Raw genomic sequence first — 11,877 nt, forward strand, 5'->3', positions numbered from 1 at the left:
AAAGCCAGGTCCTCTGGAAGAGCAGGAAGTGCTCTTAATTGCTGAGTGGATCTGGCCCTCTGGCCACATTTCTGTATCCACTTAGTCACCTAACAGACACCAGAGTGCTGCTGCGTGTACCATGGAGGAGGGGGCGGGGAGGGGCACTGTTCAAGGTACCGGACGTGCAGCTGTACAAGATGGCAGAAGTCTTACTTGTCCCAGAGCTGAGAGCAAAGTGGGACGGGGGGTGGGGGGGGCGCAGGCAGAGAATCCACAGGCAAGTGCCATGTCATCACGGTGTCTCAGCAGCAGGGAAACACAGCCCGACAGCAGCCAGAGAGTCCACCCCACCCCAACCAGGCATCTCCCCTCAGGCAAAGCCAGATAGGATGTAGTAGGAGACATCCCCAAATGAGCTTGAGCAAAGCAAATCCCAGCACTCGGGAGGCAGAGTCAGGCGGATCTCTGGGAGTTCGAGACCAGCCTGGTCTACAGAGCGAGTTCCAGGACAGCCAGGGCTACACAGAGAAACCCTGTCTCAAAAGCCAAATAAATAAACAAACAAACTTTAAGTTTAAAAGTTAACTTACTAATTTTCTTGAAGAATTCCCTTTTTTTTTAGTGGAACCGTAAGGTGATGTGTGGGAGTATGTGTGTGATATCTGTGGGTATCAGCATGCGTGTGTAGAGGTCAGAGGACAACCTGGGAATCAGTTCTCGCCTTCCACTGCTTCTGTACCTGCTGGGTGTGTCTACCTTGCTCAAAATCATAATAAGTTGAAGCTGGGCATGGTGGCTCATGTCTGTAATCCCAGCACTCAGAGGCAGAGGCAGGTGAGTTTCAGGACAGCCAGAAATACACAGAGAAACCCTGTCTCAAAAAAAGAAAGACCAAAGAAGAAAGGAGTCATAAGGTGATTTTGAGGTTCAGTGGAGAGTCCGGAATGAGTGAAGAGCGTTAATATGTTGGAACTCGGGGTCACAACATGTGGCCCAAAGTGAACACCGTTTTGTATTTTTTTAAAGGTTTATTTATTTATTATGTACACAGAAGAGGGTGCCAGATCTCACTATAGGTGGTTGTGAGCTACCATGTGGGTGCTGGGAATTGAACTCAGGACCTCTGGAAGAATAGTCGGTGCTCTTAACTTCTGAGCCATTTCTCCAGCCCCCCGTTTTGTATTCTTAACACTCTTTTTTGAAATGTCTTCAGGAAAGCATGTGTGCAGATGATCTTTGCTTTTGTGGGTGGCATTGAAGTCTCCCAAGGCGCAGTCAGCAGGAGAGGCAGCCTGGATCCCAGGGGGCGGGGCTTCTTTATCTTCTTATCTCCTATTCATTTCCTGCCTCTCTTTCCTGCCTCAACATAACTTCAATGATGCAATAAAGACACAGAAGCCAGGATGGGGAAGGAGTGGGGTCAGGGGATAAGCCGAGCCTCTCAGAAGAGGTGAGCTCGGAAAAGCCTCCCCAAGAGCATGAATGACGGGAAGGACACCAGCAAGAGGGACTCGGTGTGGTGGAGAACCACGGGAGAGCTTTTAGGCAAAGGATGCCACGGTCTCATTGTATGTTAGTTAGTTCTCTGAGGTTCCCTATAGAAGGGGGCGGTGGCAGGAGGCTGCTGCCGTACTGCAGGCAGAGATGGACGGGAACGATGTTGGGACTAGAGATGCCCGGAGTGGGTCCTGTTTGGATCGGAGTCTAGAGGCAGAACCTTCAGAACTGCCTGTGTGGACTATACGCTTTAGTGGTTAACTCCAAGTCACCAACGATGCCTCGATGTCACATTAAGGAAAGGAATAAAAGGACTTCCCCTTCGAGTCTTTTAGCCAGGAGTGAGTCCGGATTTGAATTCCTCCACTACATGTTCCTCTGCGGGAACCTGTGCCTGCCTGATGGAGGCTGTCTCGGGAGTTTGTCTGTGGGTGAGTGTGGCTGTGTGTAACGGCACCTTTTGTGTGTCTGTCGGGTGACTGTGTCTGTCTCCCACAAAGCGTCCCTCTGTCTTTATTGAGCAGCACTGGAAGCCATCACACAGGGGAGGGATGGGGTACTTGACAGGGATCTTACCCCAAACTCTGCAAGGATCACGTCACTGCCTTCAACTGATCCCGACTGACCCAGACAACTATAGTAATACAAACAATGGTTTAGCAACCGACTTCCATAAACCGATATCCATTTTAGAGGGTTGCTTCAACCTCTGTATTTGCTGCTTTCAGCAAGTGACACACACGCACTGTTCTGGGACAGGGTACATGATTTAAGATTACAGCTATGGCCGGGCAGAGGTGGCGCACGCTTTTAATCCCAGCACTCGGGAGGCAGAGCCAGGCGGATCTCTGTGAGTTCGAGGCCAGCCTGGTCTCCAAAGCAAGTTCCAGGAGAGGTGCAAAGCTACACAGAGAAACCCTGTCTCAAAAAACAAAAAACAAAAACAAAACAAAAAAAAATTACAGCTATGTGTTAGCTTAGGCGGTAAAAGTTGGTTACACAGGAAGTCCAAAGCAAATAAGGTTGGTTGCCACATTTTTTTTTTTCTTTCTCAAGACAGGGTTTCTCTGTGTAGCCCTGGCCATCCTGGAACTCTCTTTGTAGACCAGGCTGGCCTCAACTCAGAGAGATCTACCTGCCTCTGCCTCCTGAGTGCTGGGATTAAAGGCGTGCACCACCAACACCAACACCTGGCTCTCAACATTGTTCTCTTAGAGGTAGATTAAACAGGCTGAGTACACAGCGGGATAGCCTTATTCTTGGTTTTTTTTTGCGATAGGGTCTTACTATGTAGCCTGGGCTGGCCTTGAACTCCTCACCCTCCTTGCCTCTACCCCTCAAGGGCTGGGATTACAGGTGTGTGCCGTGCTGGCTAATCCTGGGAGAACTCCCCTTTCCACCGGCCTGGCCAGGACTGGCCTGCAGAGTGTAGGGTTGGCGTCTGTGAGTTCTCTGTGAAACTGGACTTTTACTTTTGGACGCTTCCTCCACGGCCCTCACCCGCTCTCAATTTCTCTGTGTGTGCAGGGCTCTTCTCGTATCTACACGTGGGCCTCCTGATGAGACTGGGCTGTAGTTGGTGACTGCCCGTCAGACCGCAAGGACATGTCTGGTGGGATTGGGGTTTCCTGTTGCCTCATATACAGAGATACTAGATTCTAAAAATAAGTGCCTCCCCCAACCTAACTTTTTTTGACCTGGGCTAGGGTACTCTGAGCACCCTAGGGCCTGGTTTGGGCCTCTGCTCCCCATCACAGCTATGGGAACCTCAAGTGCTTGCTCTGTCCCGCCCCTCCAGGTCACTCGCAGAGCCAAGGTGGCTCCTGCCAAGAGGATGAGCAGGTTCCTGAAGCACTTCACCGTGGTCGGGGACGACTACCACACGTGGAACATCAACTACAAGAAGTGGGAGAACGAGGAGGAGGAGGAGGAGCCGGCCCCCACCCCAGCGGAGGGGGAAGGCAGTACCGTGGGCACAGATGCTGAGGCTGGCCCTGTCCCCGCACCCAGGCCGACCCTGGACTTCAGGAACAGGCTGAGGAAGCTCTTCACTTCCCACAGGTTTCAGGTAGGAGGCTGACGTCACCGGGTCTCCAAGGTGGGAGCCCCCCTTCTGCCTTGGCCACCCACCCACCCGTGCATCCTACCACATGCCATGCTCTGTGGTCCGACCTGTATTGACAGTGGGGGAAGTGGGGTAATAAAGTGAAGGAAGGTTAAAGGTCCTTCCGTGGCCTGTCCCTCCCGATGGCAATGGCTTGGGCGTGACCAAGGAGGACATGTGGACACATGCTGCAACTTTGAAAATGGGACTTGAGTGATAGGCCAGACAGGAAAGGTCCCAATAGTATGTGTGATGCCAGGTAGCCGAACCATCCAGAATGCTCACAGCCGGGTGGACAGATGGGAGGCCGTGGGAGGGAGGAAAGAATGTCGGGGGTGGCTGCTTAAGAGAGATGGGATTTCCTCTTGGGGGTGGTGGTGGTGGTGGTGGTGGAAATACACTGGAACCAGCCCATGGTGGCGGCTGTACAGCCTGGCGACTGTACCCGCTGCACAGAGCTTTATGGCAACCTATGAATGGTTACTTCACACTAGTTATTTTCACGTTTGTGTGTATACTCCAAGTACACTATGGGAGAGGCATTCATTCTACAGAGCGCCCGCTTCTGGACAAGGACAAGTGGGTTCCCTGCCTCAAAATCTCAGCACCATGGGCCCTCAGACCCTTCCTTATGGAGCGGCAACGAAAACATGTGGGGCTGGGGAATGGGCTGGGCGAGTAAAGTGCTCGTTGTGAAGCACGAAGACCCGAGTTTGGTTCCCCAGCGCCCAGGGCATGGCAGTACATGCCAGTTATCCCAGCACTGGGAGGCAGAGACAGGCAGTTCCTTGGGGCTCACTGGCCACTTGGTGAGCCCCAGGTTCCATGAAGAGAATTAGATGGAGAGTAACTGAAGACACTAACATGGACCTCTGGCTTCCACGTGTGCGTGTATTTGTGTGTGCGCACGCACACACGTGCACACACACACACACTCCACACGTGCCTGGCTCTCACTGTTATGGCATCTCCAGATGCTGCCATAGGGGGAAGTAAGGAAGGGACTTCCTGGCTGAGCCCTGAGGGGACCATCTATCCCAACCTTGTGAAAGGCAATTTTTGAAAAAAAGATTTACTATTTTATTTACTTATGTGTGCGCCTCCATAAGTTTATGTCCACCATTCGTATGCAGGAGCTCTCAGAGGCTAGAGGGTGTCCGATCCCTGGAGCTGGAGTTACAGGTGATTGTGAGTCACCTGATATGGGTCCTAGGAACTGAACCTAGGTCCTCTGCAAGAGCAGCAAGCATTCTTTTTTTGTTTTTGGTTTTTCGAGACAGGGTTTCTCTGTGTAGTTTTGTGCCTGTCCTAGAACTCACTCTGTAGCCCAGGCTGGCCTTGAACTCACAGAGATCTACCTGCCTCTGCCTCCCAAATGCTGGGATTAAAGGCATGCGCCACCATCACCCTGAGGTAGCAAGCTGGTGTCTAGAAGCATGGCTGCTCCAGGAAAATGCAAGAGACCAGGGGCATAGGAACAACCACAGCTCCTGGTGGGTCCAGTACCACAGGGAGGCACTTTAGGGATGCCACTCTGGGCATCAGAGCTCAAGTCCCTGCTAGAAGCAGGGAGCAGCTCCACATTCATCCCCGACACTGTTCTCAGGCGGGGGTGGGGGTGGGGGTGGTGGTGGCGGGGTGGCGGTAGATTATATTGGTCTTTTTTCCCCACTTAAGGCAAGCCAACAACCCAGCATCCCTTGCGTTCTGCCTGCCCCTCTGTGGCTGCGGCAGGAAACATGGTATTATGTTGTTGGAGTTGAAATCCAAACCTGCAATTTCAGAGCAAACAGAGGGAGCCAGCTTCCTTCCAGCTGTAAAGGAAGTCCCAGACCTACCCCCTCTGGATGTCCCTGCCTCTGGAAGGGGCTCATCCCGCCACTCAGCCTGCCGGCCTTGGGTCTCACTCTCAGGCTGGAAAAAAAAGAGGACTACCATAAAGGCATCCCCTGAGGGGACAGTGTCTATGTATTGTAGATGGCAGCAAGCTGGATGTGACAGTCTGGAGTGGCGGGAATGTCAAATGCTGCTTAGCATGGCTACAGGTCCCCTGCAGGGAAGGGATGAGGTCTAAGAGTCTGGACAGAGACTGGGAGTCAAGAGGTTGATGGTGACTGTCACCTGACATTCAAGGTTGAACGCAGTAGGCCCCAGGGGTGGAAGGGCATGTTTCAGGCAGGGGACTGAGATGCTCAAGGGCCTGGGATGAAAGGAGACTGTGGCCTACCGAGTCCGGGAGTGGAGGAGGGGTACAAGGTTCCTGTGGATAAAGCAACAAGGTTTTTCAACAAGACGGGCTGCTGTGGACGGGCTGTGTGGGGGTGACATGACCAGATACGTGCAGGATTTTGGATGGAAGCCAGATGGGATGGGAGGAGGGGACAGCGGTTCAGGAGTCTCGCTCTCTGATGGTAGGATCTGCAAGACAGTGCCAGAGCGTGTCACATGAGATGGTATAATCAAGAGGGGACATGGATGAGTCAGCCTCCCGGGAAGGCGATGTGAGATGGGTCTGGCACTTTGACCTTGATCCAGGGGCGGCCAGAGCTGAGCCCTCTGCTCACCTGGCCGCATACGCCCATTGTCACTGGAGTGCAGTGTGTGGCCAGCTGAGGCTTTGGTTCCAGTGCACCCCACAGGGCAGGATCTGGGTTAGCAAAGGGATGTGGCTCCCCTCCCATAGAAAGCGACCAGGTAGAGGGGCAGATTTGAGGTTTGGGGCATCAGTTCATAGAGGCCAAGCATTAAGATCCATCTTTGTCTTTTCTTGGTCTCTCTCTTTCTCACTTCTAACTTCAGGTGACAGTCACGTGATACACAATTAATCTTTTTTTGTTTTGTTTTCTGAGACAAAGTTTCTCTGTGTAACAGTGCTAGCTGTCCTGGAACTCGCTCTGTAGACCAGGCTGGCTTTGAACTCACAGAGATCTGCCTGTCTCTGCCTCCTGAGCACTGGGATTAAAGGCTTGTGCCACCACTGCCCGGCTAAAATTAATCATTTTAAAGTGAGTATTTCTGTGATGTGTAGTACACAGAGTACTGTATAGCTCACCATTAGCCAGTTCAGATATTGTCACTGTCCATCCTGCCCTACTGCCACCCTGCAGTCTGCTCCCTGTGTTCTGTGATCACATCACGGGTGGCCTGAGGGGCTGTCTGCACGCAACACAGCATGTTCACAGCTCATCCACACAGTAGCAAAGATCCATGCTTCATGTCTTTTGGTGGTGTGTGTGGTGGGCCTGTCCTCAATGCAGTTGCGCTTTGGTTTTAGAGCATGCGACTTTGCTAATCCCTCTGGTTCTAAAATAAACAAGAATTTAAAAAAAAAATCCAGGCTGGGAAGATAGTTCTGTCAATAAAGTGCTTGCTTTCCAAGTAAGAGGACCCAAGTTCTGGGGTCCGGAACCCAGGCTTTTTATTTTTTTAAAGATTTATTTATTTATTTATTATGTACACAGAAGAGGGCACCAGATCTCATTACAGATGGCTGTGAGCCACCATGTGGGTGCTGGAAATTAAACTCAGGACCTCTGGAAGAGCAGTCAGTGCTCTTAACCTCTGAGCCACCTCTCCAGCCGGCTGGAACCTAGGCTTTAACAGAAGACAGAAGAACCTGGTGTGGTAGTGCTGAAGAGAGACAGGACTCCTGGGGCTTGCTGGCTGGTTAGTCTAGAAAGCCCACCCCAGTGAGAGACCCTGCCTCAAAACATAAGGTCAAGCTGGGCGGTGGTGCACGCCTTTAATCTCACTCAGCACTGTTAGGCAGAGGCAGGCAGATCTGTGAATTCCAGGCCAATCTGGTCTACAAAGAGAGTTCCAAGACAGGCAGGGCTACATAGAGAAACCTTGTCTTGAAAAAACAGAGTGGGACCCCTGAGTGCCCTGTGGGGAGCTTGGGAACTCCTCTCCCTTTGGGGTCCAGTCTTACTCCCTGTCCCTTGGTCACCCAGTCTGTTTCTCCAGTACCATCTCTCAAAGCAAATGCCAATCCTAACAGGCAAATAGGGTTTTGGTTTTAAGTTTCATTTTTTTCTTTCTCTGTGGTTTGCTGTTGCTGGGGTACACAGAGAGCAGATGCTCATAAGTTATTCAACACACCCCAGCCTTGGGACTCTGAGTTCCAGAAGGGGCCCCCCAAAGGCTGCCTGTTCTCAGGGACTGGGGTGACAGTGTGATCACCCAGTGGGTGAATCAAGCTGCTCCCAGAGTGTGACGGGCCCACGCTACATAGTCGGGGCAAGGGAGGAGAAGGCAGGGCTCCCTGGAGCATGGGAGGAGGGGGCAGGGGTCCCATTCTTAACCATTTCCCAGTGGTTCCTGAGAATGAAGTGGTCCCGTGCTGGTCTCACGTCCTCTGCTCCTCCCCACCAGGTCATCATCATCTGCCTGGTGATCCTGGATGCCCTCCTGGTACTTGCTGAGCTCCTCCTGGATCTGAAGATCATTGAGCCAGACAAGAAAGACTATGCGGTCAAGGTATGCACGTGGTTCGGGCGCACACGTGTACAGGCACACTCGTGTACAGGCACACCCGTGGTGCAGGTGCACACCAGTCCCACCCGAGCCATGCATGCACCCGGCTCAGGTCCACAGGCAGCCAGGGCATATACAGGGCACTGCGGATGGCGTCACTATCTGCAGGCAGGGAGGGTGCTGACCGGGTCACCTGATGCTGCTCGGTGCACGTGAATGAGCCCAACTTCCTCCTGCTCTTTCGTTTCCCGGGGGGCATGCCTTACTGTGGTGTGTTACAATCAATCTTACACCTTTTGTCCCCAGTGTGGTCACTGTGAGCCTCAGTAAGGCAGCTACATGTCCCTTTGACATGACCACGTGAGCTGGAGTATGCCCTTGCTTCCCAGCTTCCTTAGAAAGAAACTGGGAATTCTTCAGGTACCACTAGTCTTTTTTTTTTTGGGGGGGGGGGGAGCCGAGGACCGAACCCAGGACCTTGCGCTTGCTAGGCAAGCACTCTACCACTGAGCTAAATCCCCAACCCCATGTACCACTAGTCCTTATCAACCCCTCAGGGAGTATGTGACTCTCCCCCAGGCCCCAGCAGTGGAGTTACAGGAAGTGCCATTATCTGTCTAGCAGGTGCATTCATTCATTCATTCATTCATAGACAGGGTTTCTCTGTGTAGCCTTGGCCATCCTGGAATTCGATTTGTAGACCAGGCTGGCCTCAAACTCAGAGATCCGCGTGCCTCTGTCTCCCAAGTGCTGGGATTAAAGGCGTGTGCCTTTTATTGGACACTGACATTGTCCCCTCCACACAGTTCTGCCCATAGTACTGCAGTGACCGGCCAATGTGTCTGCCCATCCATAGGCTATGTTCCTCGCAGTGGGGTGGCTGGGCCAGAGGACACCGGAGGGCTGGGGTTGTTGTTCTCTCTGGCACTGGAAAGCAAAGCCCCGGCCTTGTGTTTGCTGTGAAAGCGCTCAGGACAGAGTGCGGCCGCAGCCCGTCTCTATGGCTAGTTTAGCCAGTTTCACTCTGTGGCCCAGGCAGGCCTTGAACCCTTGATCTTCCTGCCTCAGCTTCCCAAGCACTGGGTTGACAGCCAGGCCTGGCCAGGGATGTTCAATTCTGGCATTGCCTCATTATCCTCAACGGGTGGAAGCCTTGTCTGTGATGGGGACAGCTGTCTTTGGCACTGAGTCCTCTCTGGTACCAGGCAGGTATGCTTGGGGTTGGCAGTGGTGGCCAGTGACGGCCCCGTGACAGTCAGTGCTCCCGGCCCGCTCTGTCCCCACAGGCCTTCCACTACTTGAGTTTTGCCATCCTGGACTTCTTCATGTTGGAGATTTCCCTGAAGATCTTTGTCTTCCGCCTGGAGTTCTTCCACCACAAGTTTGAGATCCTGGACGCCATCGTGGTGGTGGTGTCCTTCATCCTCGACCTCATCCTCATCTTTAAAAAGCACCAGTTTGAAGCTCTTGGCCTGCTGATCCTGCTGCGGCTCTGGCGGGTGGCCCGGATCATCAACGGTGCGTCTCCCATGCTCCTAGGCTGCGTGGGGGTGGGGGTGGGCACTGTGGTGGGTACCAAGGTGGCAATACAGTCACCAGATGCCCGGGATCTCATACCCGGTTTCTGTCATGGCTGCTGCCTCCTTGGAATCTGGAGAAAGGTAGATAGTAATACTTGGTGACGAGCTGCCCCCTCTGGCTGCGGACCATGATTGCTCCAAAGTCGTCTCACACTCTGGCCATGTTTTCATGGTTACCAGGAGGTAGCTATGGACGTACGGGACTCTTGGCCCGGGCAGCACAGGAGGACAGCATCCTCCAGAAGGGAGGCAGGTGGCTGAGCGGTGCTCTGTGCTGACTGCCCTACCCCAGGGGCCCCTCATGGAGCTTCCAGTTTCCGTGAGTGACCACTGTTGCTGACACTTGTTACCATCCCCTGGCTTCTGGCTCTGGAGAGGACACTCGGGGAGATCTTGCTCTGCCAGGCACAAACGCGGCCCCTGGCATCTGGGTCTGAGGAGCAGCGCTTCTGCGGGGCCATGGCTGGCCGGCGGGTGAAGCTCTTCAGTCTTCTCAAGAATTACTGTAGTCACTTTCCAAGCTCTGTGCCCCTCAGCAGTTTTGCTGCCGAGAACCTGGGGTGTCCTCAGGGGATGAAGACAGTCAGCTAGGCTTGGGAAGGCTGAGGTGAGGGGGTGGCAGTGACCTCAGGGGCTCTGGCTGGTACCTCCTGTCCCACAGCCCACTCCGTTCCGCAGAGCTGCAGGTAAAGAGGGCTGCTGCAGCCTGGGATTGTAGGTGGTCACAGCTCAGCCAGCTTAGCTCTGGGCAGAAGAGAAAAGCATACGAGGAACACACCTTTGTGTCGTGTGGAGACGGAGGTGACAGGCTGGTGACACATGGGGTTTACACGAATTAATCAAAAAGACAGAGGTAAAAGGTTTATTAAATACAGCACAGCGCAGCCGCAGAGAGTGGGCTCCTGATGGGGCGCCCTGGCGGAGAGGGGCTGGAAGCCTCATGATGCGGCTGGGGCAGGTGACCTCATGGTACTCGTGGGCCTTATCTGGGTTTGTATCCGAGGGGCAGCACTGGTGTTTCTTGAGACTGGCCATGGGGTCAGGAGCCGTGGGTCACTGGAGCTGTGCAAGGCGTCCCAAGTTAGCAGGTCATGTGCCAACCAGTCAGGGCCAAGCTCCAGCACAGGGGTCCCTGCTTTAACTTTGGGCCTTTCATCTCCACACTCTGGACTCTGCCCAGGGAAGACAAGCAGCTTTCAGTTACTGCTGGGGACACTTGTCCTTGGGGAATGGGAACATAGGGGTCTGCAGAGACTGTGCCATGGGAGCCACAGGGAAATACTACCTAACTGCGTACTCTCTGGCTCAGAAATGACAATCTTGAACCGGGTGGTGGTAGTGCAGACCTTTAATCCCAGCACTCGGGAGGTAGAGGCAAGCGGATCTCTGTGAGTTCGAAGCCAGCCTGGGCTACAGAGTGAGATCCAGGACAGGCACCAAAACTACACAGACAAACCCTGTCTTGGAAAAAAAGAAATGGCAATCTTGCCCTCCTGGCTGAGGCTGCCAGTGACAGTTGTCCCTAGGGTCCCAAGTATATACAGGAATTAGCATACAAGTGTTGGGGCTGACAAAAGGACTCAGTCAGTAAAGACACTTGCCACTAAGCTTGATGACCTTAGTTCAAGCCCCAGGACCCACATGACGAAGGCAAAGAACTGACTCCCACAAGATGTCCTCTGATGTCCACGAGTACCCCCCCTTTCTCTTTCTGTCTCTCTGTCTCTGTCTCTGTCTCTGTCTCTGTCTCTCTCTCTTTCACACACACACAGTTAAAACAAGCTGTTGCACCACGACCCTCCCCTCCCTTCCAGGCATCATCATCTCGGTGAAGACGCGCTCGGAACGGCAGATCTTAAGGTTAAAGCAGATAAACATTCAACTGGCCACCAAGATCCAGCACCTGGAATTCAGCTGCTCTGAGAAGGTGAGGCGGCTCGGGGGACCGGTTCCACTGCCGTCCCCTCCAGCCCACGACTGCCCGTGCTCCTGTAGCCCACAGCCCTGCCTGACGCCCCCTCTTCCTAGGCTTTGTGGCTTATGCAGCGGCTCCTGGAGCCAGGCTCAGTCCCTCCTCAGGGCATCTTGTTCCTGTGGTCACTGCCCAGGGCCCCTCCTGGGAACGGCTCCCCTCAGCAGCCAGAATGCCACAGACTGGCTCTTAGCTCTCTGTAGGCCCAGGCCTGTGGGAATGTGGCTCAGAAGGTCATCACCGGTGTCTGTCTGCTTTTACAATAG

At 53.5% G+C, this 11,877-nt stretch overlaps 1 protein-coding gene across 1 annotated transcript in view; it reads left to right on the plus strand.

Annotated features, from left to right (window-relative positions):
- The window catches only part of Hvcn1 (hydrogen voltage gated channel 1), a 29,871-nt gene that overhangs the window by 17,807 nt on the left and 187 nt on the right, over positions 1–11,877 (plus strand). Inside the window, exons 3-6 of the mRNA XM_059249078.1 lie at positions 3,278–3,547; positions 7,958–8,062; positions 9,346–9,577; positions 11,454–11,566. Of these exons, the coding sequence (XP_059105061.1) occupies positions 3,278–3,547; positions 7,958–8,062; positions 9,346–9,577; positions 11,454–11,566 (720 nt within the window). The remainder of the gene's footprint in view (positions 1–3,277; positions 3,548–7,957; positions 8,063–9,345; positions 9,578–11,453; positions 11,567–11,877) is intronic.

The sequence above is a fragment of the Peromyscus eremicus genome, chromosome 23 (genome assembly GCF_949786415.1).
Source record: "Peromyscus eremicus chromosome 23, PerEre_H2_v1, whole genome shotgun sequence".
Taxonomy (NCBI): Eukaryota; Metazoa; Chordata; class Mammalia; order Rodentia; family Cricetidae; genus Peromyscus; species Peromyscus eremicus.